Raw genomic sequence first — 25,423 nt, 5'->3', positions numbered from 1 at the left:
TAGTCTCCCCTAAAACCGAGTAAAATATATTTATGTATTGTATATATTGTAGGCATGTGTTCAATAGAAGCAATTTAATGAACAGCCTGAGAAGATTTTATTTAATCTGGAAGAGTATAAGACTGTATAATTTATGAATAGTTTGTATGTTTAATCAATGTTTTTGTAAAAAAAAAAAAAAAATGCTTTACTTCAATTTGCATGCTTAACATTTGCACAATTTCAAAGCATATATACGTTTTTGAAGCACATGAATCAGACTTATGATCATGTATATTCAAGTGCATTTTTGAAGACTTTCTTATAAATAAATCTTGTTATTATGTAACATTTTATATTTTTAATAAATAAAAGTGATAAACTGTACCACCTTCTGACTTCAGACCATTCATTAGTGTATACATCACTAACAAGTGACAGAAGGAATGGGACGAAAATATAAATAATAAACTGTATGAAATAAACCCCAGTATAAGAAGTGTCTTCCATAACTTGAAATCAAAACATGACCAAGTGGTCTTCATTACATGCTGACTGGGTCACTCAAGACTTGCATGGGTTTCTATTGATAGGTGAATTTACTCCTGTCTCTCGTGTCAAGTTCCTTTGACTGTTAAACATATTCTTTTGGACTGTAATTGTTATAATACTGCTAGAAAATGCTTTTATTCAGAAACATGTTTACTTTTTTCTACTGGTTTTAAAGAATTACAACAACAGTCCGGGGGTACATTGAATATAAAAAAGGGCAAATACATAAAAAAGTTACAAACTTTTGTAAAGTTAAATAAAAATATGAAAATGCTTACAAATGGAAACACATTTGACAGCTTTCTTTTTCTTTAAACATAACATTATGTTTAGGTATTGTTGAACTTCTGATTTTAAAAATAAAGGCTTATTTCCTTCAAATTTACATTTATGAATAATAAATTTAGCTAAAAATAGCTGATTAATTAAGTAGTATTCCTCATGATAAGATTTTTCATAGGAGAAAAAAATAAAATAAAATAAAACATTTTAAAGCACAGTTGAAAGCTGGGCATGATTTGAGCCTTAATAAAAGAACAAAAATACTTCAAATGCTGCTCAAATGTTTCAACATGTAAACCACAAAAAGTACCAGATATATTAATATCACAATTAAACCTGTTTACAAGATAATAATTACAAGGGTAATATTTATAAATGAGTATTTCCCCCTTATTTATTATATTCTGACTAAAACCGGATATTGTCGGGGAGGGGCTTAAGGCGGGACATCCGCTCTGCTGAGACGCGGCTGAGCTCCCTGATTGGTCACATTTGAAAAATCAGTTTCTGACGAAGCAAGAGGGAACGTTTGAACTTCGAATTGTGTGTACCGGCCAGAACAAGGCAACGGCGACGCGGAATTAAACTAAAACACCTCAACATGATTAGGCAAGCGTAAGTATTTTAAACATATATTGTACTTTGGTTGTATTAAACCGATAACGAATTATTAAAGGACCGTTTATTAACATTTAAGTGAGTTTATGGTCTCACAAGAAAGACGTTAAGTGGGTCTTAGCAGACATTAGTTAGCTAACGTTAGTGTAACGTAAACTTACTCACCGCCCGTTGAGCTTACTTCGCGTTATTACCACCGTTTGTACTTTAGTATCAGTTTATAACCCCGCTTTTCTTGTCATGTTTTCGATTTATATTAGTAACGTAAGATTATTTGTTAACCATGTTATTATCAACGCGTACGCTAAGCAACATAACGTTACTTGGCGTTTCACATCAGAAATCGGCTGGCTAAGTTTTCCTGCCGTAACGTTAACTCCAAAAATATAGTTTATAGCCTGGACTTTCAACCAAAGCTAGACTCCGTTTGTTTGAACTGTACGAATTTGCTGACTGACTGAGGTGTGCATTTTTGCTTTTGTAACAGGAAGGGCAAGACCCCCCGCCGCCCTCCTCCAAAAAAGACTTCCAACAACCAGAAGGACCCTGTTGGAGTATGTTGTGACTTGTTGCTCATATTAAGATAATCAAAATTACGATAAACGTATTAATCTGCGTTATGCGTTTGGCAGGTGTACTGTCGTGTGCGCCCACTGGGTGCAGATGATGAGGAATGCTGTATTGAGGTTATAAGCAACACCACCATTCAGTTACATGCCCCTGATGGGCTCAAAGCCAACAGGAATGGTGAATTCAAAGAGGTGAGTGCTCCCAAGAATTATTAACATGCATTTCTGATCTTTTTGTGAATTGGGATTAGTTCACCCTAAAACTCCCCTCCGTTTCTCTCCAATCTTGTATGAATTTTTCTTCTGTGCGACACAAATGGATTTTTGAAGCATGTAATGGTTGGATTTTTCTATATAATGTAACGTTAAGTGATTGTGTGCTAGAGTTGTCAAGCTTGGAGAAAATGACACCATAAATGTGTTCTGTACAACTTGTGCTTTTTCATATATTTTGAGTCTCATCTTTTCAGTGAACTGCTTTCTCTCATTTGCAAAACTTTGTTGTATCATTTAGTGCTGCATGGAAAGCTGAACTTTTTTTATTTGAAGCTTATGGCATTAGACAGGCTTTGTTGGAGTGGCCTAATGAAGTTAACTATAAGAATTTCTGTTTCAGACACAATATTCCTTCAAAAAAGTGTTTGGAATTAAAACAACACAGAGGGAATTATTTGAAGATGTTGCTAAACCTCTTGTGGAAGACCTTATTCACTGTAAAAATGGTAAATATCATCTTCTGTATACATGTTGTTATTTAAAAACACTGGCCCAGTTTCACAGACAAGGCTTGGGTTAAGCCGGATTAGGCTTTTTTAAGTAGCTTTCATAAACATGCCTAACATTACTAGTGGTGTCAACAATAATCGATTCGGCGATGCATCGCAATGCGGGGCATGCACGATTCGGCATCGATGCGGCAAAGTGCCATAATCGATTTATGTCACCGTTTATTTTCTGGCCTTGAGTTGGACAATAAAGTTGTGAAGTTTCAATTACTTCTGGGGTCATAACAACAACAACAATCAAGATGGCTGAGGCGGAGGGAGATGACCGCAATAGACGGGTAATTAAAAACGCACCCAAAGCTTGGAAAGCGGACATCTGGGCACATTTCGGATTCTACGAAGTTGATGGGAAACTAGACAAGACTTACGCGGTGTGTAAAACCTGCCACACTAAAATCAAGCACGTTGGCAATACAACTACACAAACCATGTTGATCGTTCTAAAGTAGAGAAGAGAAACATTTCTCGTTCAAAGCACGGAAAGCAGTGATTTATGTTTTCTTATATTTTATTTAATTTAATGACATTTATGTCAAAGATACACTGCCCTACAAAGGCTAAGTGCAGTAACTACGCAAACACTGAAACTGAGAAAAATGGCTTTAAAGTTTTTACACCAGCCAGTCAAACAGGTTGTGGGTAGATTAGTGGTAATGCATTCATATATTGCCTTCTTAGGAAGAAATTTTTTATAGATAAAAACCATGACCACCGACGTGATCTTTGACCCCCAAAATGCAGATACTGCACTCTGCCTTTGGATGACCTTAAACAACTAAAACACTATTGCAAAGGCAAAGTGCAGTATATACAAACTAAATGTGTTCATCCAACTTTTTTTCATGCTTCTTAATACATGTTTATAGTAATAATAAACTTTATATAATACAGAATTTTCATTTTCAGTTGAACTATCCCTTTAATATGGCCCTTTAAGTTAACTTGCGTATGCTTCTCCCTTTAGCCTAACTTCTAAGCTATTCTCAAACATGTACATTTCCTGTTTATGCTATCTACACCCTTAAAGCTATAATTAAAATATAATTATGTATTCTTAGATAGCCTATCTGAGAAATCCAAAAAACGGAGCACTTTTTTTTGTATATTAAGTAGCCTACGAAATTAGTGCATAAAAATAGAGTACTTTCAGTACATTATGCAAGTGTACTTTTTCACCTAGTGTGCTTGCTGTCGGCCCGGCTGCGCTCATCCGGTTGTCACCTGCTGACTGGCGCCCCTAACTTCTAGAGTAACTTTTGGTATAATCATATCAATATTAAAAAGTAGCATTAAAAAATTAGCAAATAGCCTAATATTCTACCATATACAATTTTGTAAAATTATCAGCTAGCTAACAACTTTGTTCTGGTCTCCCCTAACTCCAGTCTACACTAAATTATATTTCACTGCACATTGTCAACATAAATAAGCTAAATGACTGTGGATGATTAAACTAATTCTTACTATCCACTCTTGCTAAATTGGGTAAGCACACTTGTGTTCTCGTTTCAGAGGTGTTCTGAGTAAATGAATATACTGATTCGTTCAGTGTTGGACGCATCAGTTGTTCTAACCAGTCGCTAAAATGATTCGATTCAAAGGAGTCATTGGTTTGCGAATCGGACATTAGCAGACGCGTTGTGTGCGAATCCCGTCTGTTAGAACATCGCGAAAGATTTGTCAATACAGAATGCACTTCATAACAGAATATAATGTTTTCCCGTTTATTGAAACTTATGTTTATGTCAGCTGGTCAGAGTAGAGTCAATGTTTTTTGAGCGCAGTTCACACCCAGCGGGAATTCAAGGAAAAAAAATATCCGAATGCGGCACGTGCAACATGGATTCGGTCTTCCGACCTTTTGATTTTGATTAATATGTGAAATATGAGCCAATATGTGAAATATGAGAAGACCTCGACAGAAAGAGAGAGCGGTCGCGCGGGGGAGGATCTCTCTGCTCGTTTTCTGTCACTCAGTTAACACGGCCGTATCACACGTGCAACAGTCATCCATTCTACACTCATAAATCACAATAACTCATCAAATAAGGCTTTGGCGGGCCAAAAATTTGTCTTGGCGGCCGCCAAAAAATTTTCAATGCAGGAAAAACCCTGTGACCCCTGTCAATACAATTGGATTAGCTGCCTGAAACGGAGAGATGTCCGAATCAACAAACACCAACGTGATTAAATCGGATTATTATTACGTTGTCAGAGGATATTGCCTTTAATAGAGCAGCACAAGTAACGTTAAGTCAAAATTTGCTAGCGGCTGGCTAGTCAATGTTAACTGATTATAAAGCTGTCAGTTGCCTTACTATGAGTTATTTTGATATCTTCCTTACCAGTCTTTGAATTTGCATTTTAACGCGCGTTCAACCATCATTTGGCTGCGGGATTGTGCCATGGTTGGCTTGTTGTTTCTGTGTGTTACGATAGGGGCAAACCGCATTCAATCCCCATCGGGACAAGGCTGAAACCGCAGTATCTGCTGTGTCAAAAACGGGGAAACAAAGCTAGAACGCAGTAACATCACTTACTGCGGTTTGCCTTGGTATTGGCTTGGATTTTGTAGTTACTGCAATTTTGACACGCTCGTTTCTCTAAAACTGGACACAATTGAACCAGCAAACTTTGTCACAAGACAGAACAGATGTCACAAAGCCCATAACTAAATTTTGACCAAATGTGTAGTTACTGCGCTTTGCCTTTGGACGGCAGTACAGGAGAGTGATAATGCACACATAGCAGCCAATAAAATCTGTTGTTCAATATCTGATTGCTTGTATTGCCTCGACTGATTAAAATTGTGCCTTGTTGTGGTCAGTAGAATTTTGATGCATCGTAGAATCGAATCGTTACCTGGTGAATCGTAATCGAATTGTGAGGGCAGTGCCAATGCACACCCCTAATTACTAGTGTGCATCTCGAGTTAAAACAGTGGCACTGACATATTTTAAGATATGTCAGTTAGTGTTGGCAAAAGTACCAACTTTGGTACCAAGTCGGTACTAAAATGTTAATGTGACGCTTTGAACGCTGTTGAGCATAATCGAAAACCCCTCTGATTGGCCATTGTGCTCACACACTCATCGGATATGTCTGTGATTGGCTACAAAATCAGCTCTTCAAAAACATGTTGTAAATATACATCAATGACGCTCTTTGCGAGTGCTTACACGGATACACATGGGAGCGTTTGAAAGCAGGCTGGTCCGCTGGTAGACGCCTGCTTGTGCTTTTAAACGCTTCCACTTTCACACACTTCCGTGTACTTTCAAACAGTCCCGTGCATTGATCATTGTAGTTAAGCAAAGATATCCGATGAGCGTGTGAGCACAATGACCAATTTCGCTCAGTGTCTAATTTGTTTTATTTCAGTACAGAAGGTACTTTTTACAACACTAATGTCAGTGCAAGTTGCTTTCCGTTAAAGTGCCTTTCATTTAGTGCGTAACAGTTCTAAGTGAATGAGAACATCCTGCAAAGTTTTAAATCTGAAAGTGCACCATATATAAAGTTGTCTATCAAATGTAAGAGTCGACTCTGAGTCAATTAAATGAATCGAATTACAAGCAGTTTCGTTGTGACGTTAAGACAAAATATTAGCATATTGCTTGTCCACTTGGTGCACGCATATTGTGTAGGTCTTTGGCTAACTGGTGTTATTAGCCCACTGTCTTACTGTAATACTTCGCTGATAGTGAGGAATTAGTTGAAACGTCTCATAATGAGAAACATCCTGCTCAAAGTTCGGGTTGAATAACTAGTTTTTACCAATGTTTCATCATCGATTCAGGCTCGCGCTGGGATTAATGTAAAATGGGCGTCATCGTTAGTGTCTTTACAGTGTGTACAATCGCTGAGCTTTAGGAAGCCTCCGGATGGAGCTGAATTCTATGGTAATGGTTGTTTAGCTTCTGAAAATAGGCGCTGTACATGGTGGTATGGGCATTTTCCCAAAATACTGTATTTGAATATTTGGGCTCATAAAAATTGAATATTATTTAATAGTTTATTTAAATGACGTTATTTTGAGAATGAGACATTATTATTTTTTTATTCCTCTGAACAAGCTTAGGATTAGGCAATATACATAACAAGCTTACGTCATAAGGTTTTCTTTCAGTTTAAAACATTAAACAATGTGTAAACAAAAAATATAGGCCTAAAGAACAAAAGCTTAAGCTCAAGCAGCGCGAGCAGGAAAAAAAACGCTAATAAAGAAGAGCGCGCCAGTCATCGTGCTGAACGTACATATACACACAAGTCGGTATATGGTTATCGTGTTTATATTCAAATTTTCATGTTGAGAAAAACCATATCAGTTGGATGATATTCTGTCGGGTGAGAACGATCTTCGCTGACAGATGTTGCAGAGATGCAGAGATAACGGTGTTAAGTGAAGTTTCTAACAGCACTGTTTTCTGTTCTTAAACCCTTGATGAAACTTAAAGGAAGCATACGTCTCGATAATTTTGCTATCATATAAGTTATCCCGCTCTCACACGTGTACAGCTGCTCTTACTTGAACTCGTGAATGCAGTGATGGACAGCCGTCTTTCCTCATTCGCCTAATGTTTGGATTTCATGTGAATTTTTTTTTTTTTTTTCTTATTGGGGTTGTGATATGATAACTAAAATTCATTTGATCAAAAGTAACTCAATTTTTGCAAGATCGTTTTCAATTTTCATCTAAGTAATTCCAAACAACGCGAGGCAGTTGACGACATTGTGATCAAATACACTCAACTTATTAACCCACGCCACCTAGTGGTTTAGATTTAGTTATAACCAAGTTTTAGAGGTGTTGTGCAATGTATATAATGAGAAAATTAAACAGTTTTTTGACCTTTGCATGTAAACCTGTTGTTGGAGACCTCCAAAACTAAATTAGGAAACTTTAAAATGGCATAATAGGGGCACTTTAAAATGGCTCAAACATGCTCTTTAGTCTGGAACTAGGCTTAAGCCTGGTCTGTGGTAAGTCTGTAAGCAGTTTTCTTCTTGTAAACTAGGCCTGTTGTTCACCTACGGTGTCACCGGCAGTGGTAAAACTCATACAATGACTGGTTCACCGGGTCAAGGTGGGCTGCTTCCACGTTCACTTGACATGATCTTCAACAGCATTGGCCCCTACCAGGCCAAGAGATATGTGAGCACATTCCTCGTTTTAATTTACTTTTATTCTTTACCTAACAGAATAAAAAGGCATAATACATTTTTTACGTCCTTGAGCTATCTTGGTCTCTCTTTTAAGGTTTTCAAGCCTGATGATAAAAATGGCATGGAGGTGCAGAATCAGGTAGATGCACTCTTAGACCGACAGAAGCGAGACAGTCAGTCAACTGTACCGAAGACCCCAACTACAAGGTTATTTCCATTTGAAATCAAAGTTATAATTTTTTTTTTAAATGGAACAGTTAATTAATCTGCTGTTCTTGTTTTGTAGGCGAATTGATCCAGAGTTTGCTGACATGATCAGCCCAGAGGAGGCTTGTAAGGCAGATGGGGTGGATGAGGACAGCAGTTACAGTGTCTTTGTGTCTTACATTGAGATTTACAACAACTACATCTATGATCTCCTGGAGGAGACTCCTTTTGACCCAATAAAGCCCAAGTAAGCGTGCTAGTTTGATATTTTGTGTCAACTTGATATTGAAATTAGTGATTTTATCATTTCTCTTTCACTGTCATTGTGCAATTTATATGTCGTCTTTATGCTTTATGAAACTCTTATTTTATGTAGTATCATTCAAATGTTGGAGTTAGGTTTAAAAAAAAAAAAAAAGATTTATTTTATTCAGCATGGATACATTAATGATCAAAAGCAGTTGTGAAGATTGAAAATAAGAAATGTTTCTTTAGCATCAAATCAGCATATTAGAACGATTTCTGAAGTGTTGTGACCGCTGAACATTTATTTTAAAATTAAACTGTATTAATTCTCAATATTAGTTTCACTGTATATTTGTCTGTAGTATCAATGTTTTTTTTTTTTTTAGGCTTGCAGAACTAGGTGGCTAATATAATATTTCAATTTTGAGAACATATTGCCTAAAATGATTGTTACATTGACAACACTCAGTAGATTTTGTAACCGATCCCAAGATAGTTTAGGTTTAGTCTCATTTAAAAAAAAAAAAAAAAAAAAAAATTAGTCATAATTAGTAATATCTGAGCTTAGTTTATAGATAAATGTATTTTGTTTTTTCATTAGGTGGAATGGTGCAGGCACACCTCTGAGAAACAACATTGAGTTCATGTATGTGTGGCCAGTGAAATCCATTCATAGATGGTCTTGCTGCCTTTAAGGATTTTCTTTCCTTTGTGTAGCTGTTTTGCGTGTCCTGTCTTTTGCTTTCAAGTGCTTCTAGGTTCTCTGTGTCAGCTTTTGTCTTGGCTGTCTGATTTGTGCTTTTGTTTGCCTTGCTGGTAGACACTCATGAAGAGACTGCGCTTTATTGCAATGTGGCTGAATCATTTGTTTTCCTGCTCTGTGGTTACAGAAGTGATCTCATGCTTTATTTCATATTTCAGACCGCCCCAATCCAAAATACTGCGTGAAGATCAAAATCATAACATGTATGTGGCTGGGTGCACAGAGGTTGAGGTCAAGTCAACAGAGGAAGCTTTTGAAGTCTTTTGGAGAGGTAAACTGATGTTTAACTAATGTTTAAACTAGATGTTTAACCTTTTTTCAGATGGTTTGTTTGTGGTTCGCATGCAGAGCTATTGTTTGAGAACTTTTTGTTTTCTGAACACAGGTCAGAAGAAGCGCAGGATTGCAAACACGCAATTGAACCGTGAGTCCAGCCGCTCTCATAGTGTGTTCATAGTTAAATTGGCACAAGCACCTCTGGATGCAGACGGAGACAATGTGCTTCAGGTCAGTTTAATTCTAATGCCTTAAAGATTTCACCCAAAAAAAGGCTAGCTACAAATTATTTTTAATATTATTTGACTCTGGTGTTATTCAGATAAATGTCAAGTGTGTGTGTGTAATATAATATATGTGTTCCTGATCTTTATGCAGGTTTAATCAATGTGAGGTCTGTAGGTATTTTGACACCCCCTAGTGATCAACTATAATTCCTCAAGTTCACCTTTGATTTAAACACCCTAATAAGTCTTTGACACAACCTTATTTGTTGATAATTTCACATTTGTCAAAGCTGAGGCAGGTCAGAAAGCTTTTAAATGGCTCCTGAGACGTTAACAGATAATTCAACTAAACAAAAAGAGAATTCCATCTTTAACCCTTTTCACACGTATGTTTAGAATATTGTAGCTTACCCCCATTTTTTTTTTCCTTCAAAATATTCACAAACTTATTGGCTATGTCATCAACTACCTGATATTCCGAATCTCAAATATGTGTAAGTGAATGTTTTGTCGTTTAAAAACTTAGAATAATCATGTTGATCTATAACGCGTGATGTTAGTTTGTACCGCAATTCAGAGAATCAGATCTGTCGGATTTATAACATGAAAATTCAGCCACTTCTCCCAAAATGCATGAAAGCAAGCGGCTGGTGAAGTGGGAGAAGAATAGAAAACATTATAGTTGCCTACACAATTTGTATCTGATATGAATAAAACACATGTCAAATTATAATTGGTTGAATTTTCAGTCCTTCCAGAAAAATGTGGAATTTATTTATATTTTTCTTCTTTGCGGCATGTTTTCTTAAAAAATATATTTATGCAATGAAATTGCGGGAATTTGCAAAAACTGCGGTTTGATGAAAAAGAGGGATAGTGATTTCCCCCAACACCCTGTTCTCACTAGGCTACTACCTTAATGTAAAGAGTAATTTCTTATTACTTTTAAGCATACTATATCACCGAAAGTGCTGGGAATATTTATGTTCTCATCTTGTTTTATTTCAGACCTTAATAAAGGTAAATATGTGGAGATGCTAAAGTTGGGCACTGAATTGTAATAGTGGTACCACTGACCCAATACTTGATTTTAATCTTCTCTTTTTTTTCAGGATAAGAATCAGGTGAACGTGAGCCAGTTGTGTCTGGTGGATCTGGCCGGCAGTGAACGCACTAGCAGAACCCGAGCAGAGGGCAGTCGTCTCCGTGAAGCAGGTCCGCCAATGGAACAAACAACTAAAGATTATTGACTTCATATAAAACACACCCCTGCAATCATGAAGACCAATGGTTTTCTTTTTCCTCTCGCAGGCAACATAAATCAATCTTTAATGACTCTGCGTACATGTATTGAGGTACTGAGGGAGAACCAGATGTGTGGCACGAACAAGGTATGTGAGATTTCAAATGAAAATTTGATTTGAAAATTTCTAAGTTCAGCAACATTAAGGCACTCTTGACTTCTGTCCTCAGATGGTTCCATACAGAGACTCCAAAGTGACCCATCTATTCAAAAACTACTTTGATGGTGAAGGCAAAGTGAGGATGGTGGTGTGTGTAAATCCAAAAGCTGATGATTATGAGGAGACCTTGGTAAGGAATATAAACAGGTCAAAAGATGGATTGTTCCCTCTTGATTTATACTACTTGTACTGTGACATTAGGGTTTCTCATCTGTGTGCAGCTGGTGATGCGCTTTGCTGAGATGACTCAGGAGGTGGAAGTGGCCCGGCCTGTTGACAGGCCCATCTGTGGCTTCACTGCTGGTCGCCGACAGAGGAACCAAGCCTTCAAAGAGGAGCTGACTCGCAGACTAGAGGAACGTGGTGGTCCTGTAGATGGAGGTATTTTTGTGTGTGTGAGAACTTGCACGTATCATGTGAGAATGTTAACGTTATCTCAAATGTGCTGTTTCTTTACCATGCAGAGATGTATGCATGCTAATTTCTAGGGGTGGAACGGTACATGTATTCGTATTGAACCGTTTCGGTACAGGGCTCTCGGTACGGTGCGCGTGTACCGAACGGTTATGAATGCAATCTTTAACAATTAACAGTGGGCTTGTTTAAAGCGCGGAACACACTTCAATCCGAGTTCCCACACTAACATATTGAGTATTCAGTCCATTTTATCACGAAATTCAAACGTTAAATGCCGTTTTAACGCTCTATAATGTGACGTGACTGATAGACGCGTATCAGTTCAACTTTAAGCGGCGGCGAGTGAACGCGATCATCTCTTCCTAAAGAATAAACATAAATTAATATCTTAAGGTATGTTAAGGGATACATTACAACTTACTGAAACGTATCATATGTTTTGTAATTGCTCCATCTGTGTTTCAGCCACGGAAAGACAATAAAACAGCTTGTAAACAATGTCATGTAGAATCACCTTTACCTCAGAAGTTATTCAGTGTCCACAGCTGTGAGTTCACTAGAGATATTAACTTCTTAACCCGCATCGGATCGTGGACGGGGGGGTTGACGGAAGTGGGGGGGTGTGTACTTTTATTTACTTTTGTTTTATACAAAATATTCAATCAACTATCACAAACTATGCATCATTTGAAAGCTAAAACACTCAAGATTCATGTTCTGAACTTGTTTTTGCAATAAATACACCAGAGAGGAAAGGGTTAAATGAAACGCTAAAGGACCGTCCATGTAAACATTAGCATAATATCAGCGTTACTCATCTTTCATCTCCTGTCGTTCAGATCAGATCGGACGAATCCAATAAACACCCGCATACATCTCTGTGTAAGAGTCCATTCTTCAAAATGCATCCCACTTTTTAATCCAAAACAACGAAAAAATAGGGAAAAAACTAAAAATCCTCCGTTGTTTGCAAGAGAGTTTTGAGTTAGCGTGATCAATCATGTCCATTTTCAATGAAATATCGATTCTATTCCGTGTCTGGCAAACTCCCTGCAAGAATAGCTTCTCCCACGTATTTTAAACCCTCCCTCGTCTCTCTCCTTCAATCAGAGACTCTTCTGGGATGCATCATATAGAGGAAGTGCCTTACAGGCTTGGTGAGCTGTCAATCATTGCGCCCATGGTTTTCGTTGGATAAAGGCACTCGGTGCCCAGCCAATGCCTTTCCAACAAAGGTTTGATTGATGGACTTAGTAACCAATCAAAAGGCATTATCTTGCGCAGTTTGCGTAAGTAGGCTTTGGTGAATACTGTTTTTGCGCTGGCTGCGCGTTCTCCATGGCGCAACTGCAGTGGAGCGCGCTGTCTCTCACAGACGCTTCCCATCAGCTAAATTAGTTTTTTACACTTTGTAATCTCTGTAAATAGTTGCTTTAGTTTTTCAGTAACTGTTTATCCATTATAATTAGTAGTATATTGCAGTTTATTGCAGATTTATTTGAATGAAAAACTACTCTTTACAATAGCAAATGTTCTGAAATAAATGGCCTTTTTGAAATGACGCCTAGACTTTTCTTGACATAAAAGCTCACAGAAGCTACATTACTGAGAGAATCATCCTCATATTTGAATCATGACATGATTAAACATTCAGTTTTATATTTAAGTTATTTTCAGGCTCTTAACATTAAATTATAATATTTTTTTCCCTAAGTGAAAACAAAAAACAAAAAACGTGAGTCACTTACATGTATATTTACATGTATATTACTCTGTTCCCATATTACTTTGAGTTATTATGACTCTTGGGTAGCAATATTTCAAGTGTCTAGTTTAAAATAAGACCAGGTTTATGAATATAGACCATAGGGTTTAAGAGCTGCAGACATTTTCATTTGGGTATATCGTTTTCAAAGAATTCCTAAAAAATGGGGCGCTTGTTAAGAGGTTAACTCTTTCACTGAATACATGCACTATATTAGCCTATTTATTCGTTATATTAGCCTATATATATTCATTATATACTACTTAGCCTGTTAGTGATGTCTTGTTTATTTAATGTATGTTTAAATAAACCTGTCATGGAAATTACAGCCACTAAATGATTATATTTCAACAACGAATTGGAGAAAAAAAAATAATTAGATTTAGAAGTTAATGCAAAAACTGCCTTATGTGAAGCTTATGAGTGTTGATTATTATATCTAAAAATAAATAGCAAATTAATTTAGGCTAATAGTTTGGGCTCTGTTGTTAATCTTTAATAGCAATATGTAAGTAAGAGCTCCCTATATAGTTTACAGCATTATCTTTAAGAAACTTTTAGTTATAACTGAATTCATTTAAGGACAGACACAATTTTTTTTCATTAAACCACTGTTGAATTAAAAATTAATAAAAAGCAATTTTGTAAAACTGCTGTACCGAATCCGTACCGAACTGTGACTTCAAAACCGAGGTACGTACTGAACCGTCAGTTGTGTACCGTTACATCCCTACTAATGTCTCATACTGTTAATGTTACAATATGTGATGTGTGCTTTTACAGAGTTTCCAACTGTATTGAACCAGCTGCTTCAGTCCTTTCCTCCACTTCCTCCCTGTGAGATTTCTGGCCCTAACGATGATGTCACTCTACCAAGACTCATTGAAGCCCTTGAAAAGAGACACAGGATTCGGCGTATGATGTTAGAGGAGTACAATAAAACTGGTAAAATCATCATTTAGAGCCGTTTATATTGTCCTTCAAGCGCAACCTTTTTTCCAAATTTCTGGCCATTATTCTGTTTCAGCCCACATGCTGAAGTCTGTGCTTCAAGAGCAGGACAGCAACATTGTCTCCAAGGAGAATTTCATCCATGAGCAGCGTGGCAAGCTAGGGGAAAAGGATAAAATGATACAGAACCAGAAGAACGAGATTGATCGTCTGGAAAAGAAATCCAAGATGCTGGAGTACAAGGTATTTGAGTTAGTTCACCCAAAAATGAAAATTAGCCCATGATTTACTCACCCTCAAGCCATATGACATTCTGCTTTCAGACGAACACAGTTATATTAAAGAATATCCTGGCTCTTCCTAGCTTTATAATGGCAGTGAATGTTTTGTTTTTGAAGTCCATAAAAGTGCATCTATCCATCATAACTGCTCCACACGGCTCCGGGGGGTTAATAGGGCTTCTGAAGCGATGCGTTTGTGTAAGAAAGATATCCATATTTCATACTTCATAAAGTACATTTTCTAGCTTCTGGAGGACCGTCTTCTGTCCGTCTTCCAAGCTTCCAGCAGACCATCTTCTGTATTCAACTTGCAGAAAAGTGCAGTGCCTCTCGCAGTTCAAAATGCTTACGCTGTGTCTGACATTGCACACCAGTTACTCCCATCAGATGTAGTGTAAGCATTTTGAACTGCGAGGGGCACTGCACTTTTTCTGTAAGTTGAATACAGAAGATGGTCTGCTGGGAGCTTGAAAATGTACTTTATAAAGTTTTAAATATGGATATCTATCTTGCACAAATGCATCGCTTCGCTTCAGAAGGCCTTTATTAACCCCCTGGAGTAAAAAAGTTAAGGACGTGTGTCAGTGTTGCCTAATATAGCCTGTCCGCTCCTGTCTGGGTCGTTAATGTTAAACAAAAAACAACTGGAAAAACGTTACTTAAACTTAAAGCACTCTTTGTATCTGAATCTTTGTTGTATCTATTTGTCACTTGTTTATAAGGTCTTATTTTATTACTGGAAATTACTTAATTTCTGGGAATGACAACCACAAAGTCATTTTGATCTAAAAAAAACCCCAAACAATTTTGTGATTCTGCATTGTTATTTATTGCGTGATTTATTGGTCTTAAGACCTTTTTAAAGACCATTATGAATACAATTTAAGTCTTAAATTTGGCTTGGTGAAACCCTGTGATAGAATGCACAATACTATAATATTTCTTCAAAAGCAGATCGTGGAGACAATTTTTTTTTTATTGTCCACGATCAAAAAATGTATTGCCACCCCTAGTATAATAGTAGGTCAAGGTTTGCTGCAACAAATAGTAATAAGTGTTGAATATGGCTGTTTTAATGCATCTGCTGTGTTTTTATCTGCATGTAGATTGACATCCTGCAGAAAACTACCAACATCTATGAGGAAGACAAGCGGTCTCTACAGCAAGAATTGGAGAGCAGAGAACAGAGGCTTCAAAGGGAAATGTCTGAGAAGAGACGCATGGAATCACGTATGCAGGGCATCGTCACTGACGCTAAGCTCAAGTGGGAGAAGGAATGTGTGAGTGTCTTTCCATAGACCATATCTTTAAAATTTGGTCGTTTTGGGAAATACTCTTTAATTTAATTTGTTGGTGTAATGCATCCTCCATGATTGCTCATTGATTATTCTCTGCAGGAGAGGCGGGTAAATGCCAAGCAGCTGGAGATGCAGAATAAGCTGTGGGTGAAGGATGAGAAACTCAAACAGCTCAAAGCCATTGTGACTGAGGGGAAGACGGAGAACCGACAGCCACAGCGGCCCTCCAGAGAAAAGGACAAAGTGCCCCCCAAGAGATCCGCCTCCCCGTCACCGGTTCCTGTACGTTTAACTGACTTGCGTTTCTAGACCGCCTGACCCTGAAACTTATGCCTAACCTAATCCATATACCTCATCTTTATTTGTCCTTGCATGGTCTGCTGTGCAGTATATGTGTGTATAATTACCCTGTGCACTTTTTCAAAGATTTCCCACCTCTTTTTAATGCTGTAAATGTTGTTTTTAATGTACTGGTCTTTGTGGCATGCAAACCATGTGTGAACTAATCATGTCGCTTGCAGTCTCCCTACAATAGTTCGCAGTCATCCCTCTCCTCCCTGGAGCCTATATATAACTTCTCTCAGACGGTCAGGCCAGATCCTCACTTCCCCAGACCAGGCAGTGTGTCAGTGGCTTCCTGCATCTCTGAGTGGGAGCAGGGAGTCCCGCAGTCTCGCAGGCAGGGTAGCCAGTCGCCTCCAGACAGTAGGAAGAGAGCTCAGGGCCTTCCCGACAGTCTTAGCAGGAGAAGAGGCAGGTGTTGGGCCAGAGAGGTTCCTGTCCAGCCAGCAGATGTAGACCTAGAGGAAACGGATCACTGGGTCAGTGAAGTATCTTGCTGTAGTTGTAGGTAAAGCTTCAACGACACACTAATATAGACATTGTAGCCTTATGTAGATCTGTTTCTAAGCTACACCAAATAATGTCCAGAAGACCTGTATGTAAAAAGGTATTATGTGCTGCTTATTTTAACCATGTAATGGCTTTTTGCACTTTTAGATGAATAAATTTGAGTTTTCATCTTCTCAATGTCATCTGTTGCACTTCATACACTTTAGACAACTGATGCTCCAGTTGTGTAGAAGCTGAAATTGTCAACTTTAAGATTTAATATCTTTAAAAGGAAAAAAATCTGCTTTTCAGTCTGCAAATAAAGCATCCCATTCAAATAATCTCCATCTATTTTCCCCCCTCCTAACAGCTTGGTACGTTTAGTTTGTGCTTAGAAATTCACTAACACACTAACGCTTCAGCATGCTTGTGGCCCATGTTCTATATCTCTTACTGTTTGTTTTAATTGAATAGACTGTGCCGCCGGTTCGGCCTCTACACAGACGCTCGCACTCCGCAGGTGGGGAGAGGTGGGTTGATCATAAACCCACAAGTAATGTGGACCTGGATACAGTTCTCCAGCCAAACCTCCCCAATTCCATCAAAGTAAATGCTCCCAATGAGAAGGCTCTGTCCAAGTGTGACAAGTACGTTTTGACGCACCAGGAAATGGCCTCGGATGGGGAGATTCAGACCAAGCTAATCAAGGTAGCTTCCTTTTTCTGGTGGTCTTGCTCAGTCTGGTTTTGTTTGTCAGCTGAAATTAAAATCCTTTGCTCTTTATCAGGGTGAAGTGTTCAAAACTAGAGGAGGAGGACAGGCTGTTCAGTTCACAGATATCGAAACGCTCAGGCAGGAAAACCCTGTTGCGGCCAGGTGATTGTTGCCAAGTGTGAATGCTTTGGTGGTCATATGTGCATAACTTCTAGGTCTTGGTGTGAATGATCTATATTATTATTATTATTATTTTGTTTATTTTTATTTTTAATAGTAGCCGTAAGAGGCGATCATCTGAGTCTGGCCCGGATGGTGAGCCTACGGAGGGAGACTGGACTGATGTGGAGACAAGGGTAAAAAAAAATAAAAAATAAACTAGCTAAATGCATAAACTGATTGTTCAATGATTAGTTTTTGGCTTTTAAAACCACTTTAAAAAAAATATATATATTGCCTGCTTTTAAGTGATTATATAAAGTACCATACTGTTCAAAAGTTTGGGGGGTTTTGTCTATAGCTCGCCACCAGTAAAAACAGTAACCTTGTGAAATATTACAATTCATTTTCTATATATATATATATATATATATAAGATTCCTGTGATGGCAAAGCTGAATTTTCAGCATTATGCTTGTCATCAGTGTCACATGATCCTTCAGAAATCATTGTAATATTCTGATTTGATGCTTTAAAATGCATTTCTTATCAATATTGAAAGCTGTTGTGCTGCTTACTATTTTTGTTAATTTTCTTTCCCAGGATTCCATGAATAGAACGTTTAAAATGTAACAATAAATGCTATTCTTTTAATGTCTTTACTTTCACTCTTGATTGATTTAATCCTTTTTTTTTTTTTTGAAAGTGTGCGTGCATATGTTTCTATATTTTAAATGACCAACAAAAAAGATCCTAATCTATCTGTGTACTTTACTCTAGTGCTCTGTGGCTGTGGAGATGAGAGCTGGCTCAAACCTCGGACCTGGATACCAGCATCACGGATATCCAAAGTAAGCTCTTTACTTGCATTTGTTTCATTCATCTTTTGGCTGCATTTTCACTGCAGGTCTTGGTGCCCAATTGTTTTTTGACTATCCGATTTATTTAATTTAACATGTTTTAAGTGACCCATATCTGATATCTGCATTTGCATTACACTTGGCTAAATGAACAAAAAATATTTATCAGTTTCAGTAGTACAGTGAGTTTAACTTTACTGGCGTGGAATTCATAAGCATTTCTAATGCAACGGTTTCACCCTTATCTCAAAATCATTATATAGTACAGATTCTTCAAGACCGGGATTATGTACACAGATCCGCTATAAAAGTTAGTGTGTACTAATGGTCTGGTAGTAGAACTTAAGCGTGTCATGTTTTTTCTCATTAAACAAGTGTTCATCGGTGGTTGTATATCAAGAGCAGGGCAGTTTGTGCATTTTATTGTGATTTTTCACAGAATCGAAGAGTCTCCAAAACGGGACTGAAGCGCACGTCTTTGCACGAGCCACAGTCACTGATAAACGTGACAACGGGCACTCGTGGTGATTTCAAAAGTAACGCATTTGAGATGGTCCTCACTGCAGAACATGAGCTCCAGGGGGCGATGTTGGATACAGATCCAACTCCTCCCACTTTACATACCTCTAAACCAGGGGTGTCCAAAGTTGGTCCTGAAGGGCCACTGTCCTGAAGAGTTTAGCTCCTGCTTGCATCAACACACCTGCTGGAAGTTTCTAGTGTGCCAAATAAGACCTTGATTAGCTGGTTCAGGTGTGTTTAATTGGGGTTGGAGCTAAACTCTGCAGGACAGTGGCCTTCCAGGAGCAGGATTTGAGACCCCGGCCCTAAACCTTCTTGTCTCCTTCCCCTGGATCTCATGTTCTGCAGTGAGGGGCTACTGACACATTTCTGCTCCAGATCACCTCTTATTTTACACAAACGAACAAAATGAATACCACTGCTAGTCAATTAGAGATGTTTAATTTGTTATAGATTTAACATATTTTTTTTCAATGGCGTATAACTCAATGACTGGAATATCCGATCTGTCCGCTTGCATGGCAGGCGCAAATGCATTTGCTGATTCCCATCAAATTTATTTCCACATGAATGAGGCCTGAAACCGATCTGAAAATATCATGTGGGAGTCATGTGTTGTTGTTTTTTTTTCCTGCTTGCATGTTCGTGGGTCATATCTGATCTGCGCAACATGGGAGAATTTTTTTTTTTAATTGGGTCACTTGAACCATGCAGCGTAAATGCAGCCTTAGGTGAAAAGTAACTTTAAAAACTTTTGTTTTGTAGACGCAGAAAGCCTTGAGACTGCTCTCGCATTGCCGTCACAGCCGAGTCCTTTCCTCTCGAAGCCTCTCCTCACTGTGTGCAATAGCAAATTCACTTTATAATATTTAACTTTTTTTTTTATGCTTTTATGTAAAAATCTCTTTTTATAGAAGACCACAGGATCACCAAAGCTGTTTTTATACTGCATTTTCTACCTGGGTGTTGCCATGTAAAATTCACATTGTGTAAGTGTGGGTCTGGGTGGTTTTCAAACAAAACAAAAAAAGTGTTACAAATATTTCGTTTTCTAACTGCACATTTAGCTATTTGCGTGTATTTTTTTATATATATGCTAATGTATACTCTTTTGAAACTGGGCAGTTAGGACAAAGCATTTGCTGGTGTTACTTAAAAAGTCCTTAAGTCATTCTCATGACTTCGATAGGCAGCATCTCGCAAAAGCACTCTTTCCATCTAGTTTCATTTGTATGATTTCTGCAGACAAAACTGTTAATAAACAGCACATGATATACTACTTTGAGTCTGTTTAACTTTTTTTTTTTTTTTTAATACTTTTTTTGTCCATTTATGTCTCAGCCATGAAGAGCATTTTGATCTGATGCTGTAAGAAATCAGTAGATGGCAGTGGTGTTTAAACTATTGAGGTTGGCTGTTTTAATTCCTACACCAAGCCTGCCATCTGTAGTATTTATCTTCATGTAGTCAATGAGTACTTTAAGATGAAGTATGAGAAGCCGCTGCAATGCGATTTATCAAGTTGTATTTTTATTTTTTCAGATTCTGCAAGTTTATTAATGCTTTACACATAAGGGCTTTGTATAATGTTATGGTGATTATCACATTAAGAACATAAGCCTAAAAGAATGTTCAATTAGAATATCAATGGTCAAATATTTAATTGAATGCCTTTGTGCTGTTAGCTTGTTCTGCTCAAATAGCCTGTATTTTAGTTGCCTATGCCTTAGTGAGCACAATATTCATGCCATTTAAATGTACGTTTCTGAAATCCAGTCAAAAAGAATTGTAGATTATGAAGTTGTATTTTACTAAATGCATCAAATCGGATTTAACATCACTGAAATGCATTAAATGCCTCTTCACACAGGCCGGAAGTAGATGTGCTGATGTCATGGACTGTTGTTTGTACATTACAAGTGACATGAGTATGACTCGAGAATAAAACGTGGCTGAGTTGAAACGCTTGATTTCTCCCATTTTGACACCAACATAGAAAAACAGGGCTGTGCCGCTTGTTGGAATATTGGAGTCGTTCAGCTCTGTTTGTATGGTGTCATGCTTGTTTCCAGTGAAATGTATATGGTTTGTCTCAAAGATACTGGATCTAAATAAGACCACTTACCATCATATAATCTGAAACTGTTCACACATCTCCCACATTTGGTACAAACATTTATACACGTCTTTATGATGTTATGAATGAGCCTAGTTGTTTATCTTGAGTTTGACAGTTTAATTAATACACCCGGATTAATTAAATGCCAGAAATTGTTTTGTGCTTCGCAGAATATCTATAACATTAGTTTGTAAATGGTTATTAAAAAGGGTCATTAGCTTATTGGCTCATTTCGGGGTTTCCTTGAATCAAGCTTTCCTTTCCAGGATGTAAGCCTACAGTCGTCCTGCATGTTTGTAATTGTATTTTTTGGTGGGTTACGGTTGGTTAGAATTAAGATGTTAGCAGGTGATTGAGTGTTTGCTGCTTTGAGTGGAAGCAATTTTGTATCGGGAGAAAAAGTGTGCCTGTGTTTACAGGTCAAGGGGATCACAGCGGTAGCAATTCTGCTCAAGTACCTGAAGTGGACCATGTCTAAAGAATTGAGCACAGACATTCCATTTCAAATGAGGCAAACTTCCTCCAAAATATTTCCCCAATATTTCAACTTCCTTCCTGGATTTACCTTTTGATTAAAAAGATTGCTTACAAGGCCCAAACTGCACATTTAATTTTGAAAGAATTTTGTATTCTACCACTCATTCCCAAGGCAAACTGAAATGAGGTTTGTGGACAGGTTTTTCTGCTCTGAGAAAAAAATGTTTTTGTACCTGAATCTTTCTGAAGTGTTTGGAATTTATCTTTCAGCTTAGAATAAAACAAGTCGTGTTCTCAAAATATTATAGAGCCCCAATTATGCTATTTTAAAGTTTCCTCATTTCTGTTTTAGAGGTCTACAATAAGTTTACATACATCCAAGTTAAAAACAAACACATTCTCATAATATGCATTGCAACACATTATATATACATTTGTCAGTGTCTGAAACAGATCAAGAACCCGGTCTCTCTAAACCCCTACTTTCAGAGAGCCTACTCTGCTCTGATTCGTCAGATCGTCTAGTCTGTTGTGATTGGTCTATTGCAGCGTGTTTTGAAAACGAAATGCTCGTTACCATTTTTGAATTGCAGCTCCAGAGGCTTCCTCAACAATTAACTCTTTCCCCGCCATTGACAGAATTTTCCATCATTTATTAGCGCTCTACCACTCTTTCTTTTGCAATATTGCATTTTCAGATATTCATACAACAATATTTCTGGTGGCCATGAAATTTGAGAATTATCAAAAATAATGGCGGGGAAAGAGTTAACGATGGTGTTGCTTTTATCAAATCCAGCACGAGTCCTCATTTTTTGGAAGTGCATGCAAAGTGGATTTGCTTCCGCAGAGCAGAAAATAGTCTTTGATGTCAAACACAAACCAAACTCTTCCAGGCCTCAGCTACAACAGCTGTTTGAGGACGGGTCAAAGTAGACCCTGTTCGCGGGCAGCCAATGAAGACCATAGGGTGTTATGCAAATTTGTTACAAACCTACTGACGGTTTGTGCAGAAAGTAATGCTGCATTCCAGGCAGGTTTTTGAGCCCGTAAGTTACGACTTAAAACCACGACTTGCGACTTTGTAGCGTTCCAGGCAAAGTCACGCCAAACTGCCTGAGCGCAAAGAATTGTGGTAGCTAGATGTAAACAAAGCATGGCGGACCGTACGGGGCTTATGCTCGTTTACAATCATTTATATCGCCAAAGGTGCTTACTCCGTGCTTATTTGAGGGAAACGGAGGAGAAAAACCACACATAAGGCAAGAGAATAATAATAGCCGCATTTCCACCGCAGGAACTTTCCCTAGGAACTAGGAACTTTGGGGTGGTACTCGGTGATGAATATCCAGAATAAATTTATTTCCTCCGCCGAAAGTCCCTGCTCTCGAGGTAGTACTTTTTCAAAGAGTTTTTTGTGAGGATTGTTCTGCTTTCAGTAAATATCAGTCTTGCTCTTTCTGTCCGATGGCGCGCGTTCGTCTCAGCCATCTCACAGTCAATGTCCGTAATAGCTGATAATAACATACGTTGTCTTATTTTAAATCTAGCTTTATGAGCTTTCATAATACACTTAAGTATCAGTGCTCGTCCCTTTTCCGCCATTTTGTTAATTACCTCTTTAGTAAACCAATACATAACCAGCGCCGCTTGCATCTCCTCCATACTTGTTAATGTTGCAGAAAGTGTCGCGCAAAAATGATTACTGTCCGTCTGTGACTGGGAGGAGCAGTCGCGCGCAGTCCTACATCACCGGACTAATTTGCCTAATCTTCACGGTAATTTAGAACGAAGTGGAAACGCAGACAGTAGCAGGTCTGGGGGGGAAAAAGTTCCCAGTACAAATTGTTTTGGGTAATTTTGGTGGAAACGGCGCTAATAATAATAATTGGTTACATTTTATATAGCGCTTTTCTGGCTACTCAAAGCGCTTTACATGGAAGGGGGAATCTCCTCAACCACCACCAATGTGCAGCATCCACCTGATGCAGGCCATGATGGACAGAGGCCAATGGGCAAATTTGGCCAGGATGACGGGGTTACACCCCTGCTCTTTTTCTGAAGGACATCCTGGGATTTTTAATGACCACAGAGAGTCAGGACCTCGGTTTAACGTCTCATCCGAAGGATGGTGCTTGTTACAGTATAGTGTCCCCATCACTATACTGGGGTGTTAGGACCCATACAGACCACAGGGTGAGCACCCCCTGCTGGCCTCATTAACACATCTTCCAGCAGCAACCTCGTTTTCCCAGGAGGTCTCCCATCCAGGTACTGACCAGGCTCAACCCTGCTTAGCTTCAGTGGGAAACCAGTCTTGGGCTCCAGGGTGATATGGCTGCTGGTAAGAGAAGCTGTTATACCTTTTATTTTGTGTTATTCGTGTACGACTTTCATAAACACCGCATCCGTAGGGGCTACCATTTTTGCGGGCTATGTGACATCAGAGTAACTGGGAGTACATCGATCTAGTACGAGTTCACGGGTGGGAAGTCACGGGTTTGACTGCCGTTCCAGTGCACTGGGTTGCCTGGAACGCGGCATAAGACTGGATTTACCGGCGACTTATTTCAAGCAGTTCAAAGTCTGTTCTTTCATTTGTGAGACAATAACTCTGTAAAAAGACTGTAAAATATTTGAAGATCATAGTGCACATTCACAAACAGATATACAACACATTACACGAAAGATAAAATCCAAAAAAAGCATAATAGGAGCAACTATCTGCTCATGGATTGTACAATAATTGTCCTCTGTGACACCTCTCAGTCTCAGTTGTGTAAGGAGAGCAGCTCATTGGTCCTGTATCTATCTCTCTATTACCTCCACAGCCAAAGCCTGATGGTGGATATCTCATCTGCTCCTCTGACTCCATTTCAATTTGGAGGCACTAGAGAGTGACTAACGTGGAGCGCCTCCAAGAGAGGGTCAAGGGCTCCAAGCAACGAGCAGACATTAAACTCACTTGTGCAAGCCATCAAGTGCTCTGCTTTTTGACCATACACAGCTTGATGAGCCACACTACAATATAATCATTTGGCTCGGCTGGCAATGGCTCTGGAGCTAGCGAGAATGTTATGCTATGATAGAGTTTTAGATTACAGCATTAGGATTATGAGCCAATGGAGTGAGAGAAAGAAAAAGAGAGAGACACACGAGCAAGCCTGGAAGACTATACCACTCAGAGAGCTCCTCACTTTAAAATATAGCCATTTCAAACAAATAAGCACATATCACTTACTTATGCCAGCAGATCTGGAGTGAAAAGTCTGTAAAAAGCCTTCGCTGTTATGGTGAGCTTATTGATTTATGTATGTTACAGATTTGAAAAGCAATTTTAGGGCAGTTGCACTGTAATTTTTCCTTCATTAAAAAATGTACACATTAGGAAACAATGTAGTTTAAATGAAGTGGGTTGTCTCATGGGGGCTGATGTGTTGAGATCTCATAATGAGTAAAGTACTACTCGCTTTATCTCATTAGCCCTGTTACCAGCTACTTTCATTAAGTTCATGGCTAACTGCAAACAGCCTTTTTGTTACATTTATTTTGGTCACATTTTAGTTTGGGGATATTCACTATTCACTAGGACTTTTGCCTCAATAAACTCCCAATATACTGCGCATTACTATTTAGTAAGGTAGGCCTAGTTGTTGTTAGCCTGGTTAAAACCAGACCATTCTGCCATTATAAAGCTTGGAAGAGCCAAGACATTTTTTAATATAACTGATTGTGTTCGTCTGAAAGGAGAATGTCATATACACCTAGGATGGCTTGAGGGTTAGTAAATCACTGGCTAATTTTCATTTTTGTGTGAACTAACCCTTTAATGTTGATGATCACGTTATTTTACATATGCATATGATTACATATGATATTGCTTGTTTCTGCATCTT

At 38.3% G+C, this 25,423-nt stretch overlaps 1 protein-coding gene across 2 annotated transcripts; it reads left to right on the top strand.

Moving 5' to 3' along the window:
• Positions 1-1,328: 1,328 nt before the first annotated feature.
• On the top strand, positions 1,329-20,209 carry kif23 (kinesin family member 23). 2 transcript variants are annotated; one of them, XM_079824650.1, is made up of 23 exons: positions 1,329-1,428; positions 1,919-1,985; positions 2,064-2,192; positions 2,617-2,722; positions 7,804-7,940; positions 8,046-8,158; positions 8,238-8,405; positions 9,006-9,050; positions 9,326-9,438; positions 9,553-9,674; positions 10,783-10,885; positions 10,982-11,061; positions 11,144-11,263; positions 11,355-11,514; positions 14,099-14,260; positions 14,343-14,509; positions 15,654-15,827; positions 15,945-16,127; positions 17,151-17,384; positions 17,464-17,552; positions 17,668-17,746; positions 18,330-18,400; positions 19,697-20,209. In XM_079824650.1, the coding sequence occupies exons 1-23, from the start codon at positions 1,415-1,417 to the stop codon at positions 19,710-19,712; spliced, it is 2,652 nt and encodes an 883-aa protein (XP_079680776.1). In that variant the 5' UTR covers positions 1,329-1,414; the 3' UTR covers positions 19,713-20,209. The 2 variants fall into 2 exon arrangements, with proteins under 2 accessions (XP_079680776.1, XP_079680777.1); XM_079824651.1 differs by lacking the exon at positions 9,006-9,050.
• The last annotated feature ends 5,214 nt before the right edge of the window (positions 20,210-25,423 follow it).

Source organism: Gobio gobio (assembly GCF_949357685.1).
Source record: "Gobio gobio genome assembly, chromosome: 9".
Classification (NCBI taxonomy): domain Eukaryota; kingdom Metazoa; phylum Chordata; class Actinopteri; order Cypriniformes; family Gobionidae; genus Gobio; species Gobio gobio.
This window is presented reverse-complemented; position numbering and strand designations above follow the sequence as displayed.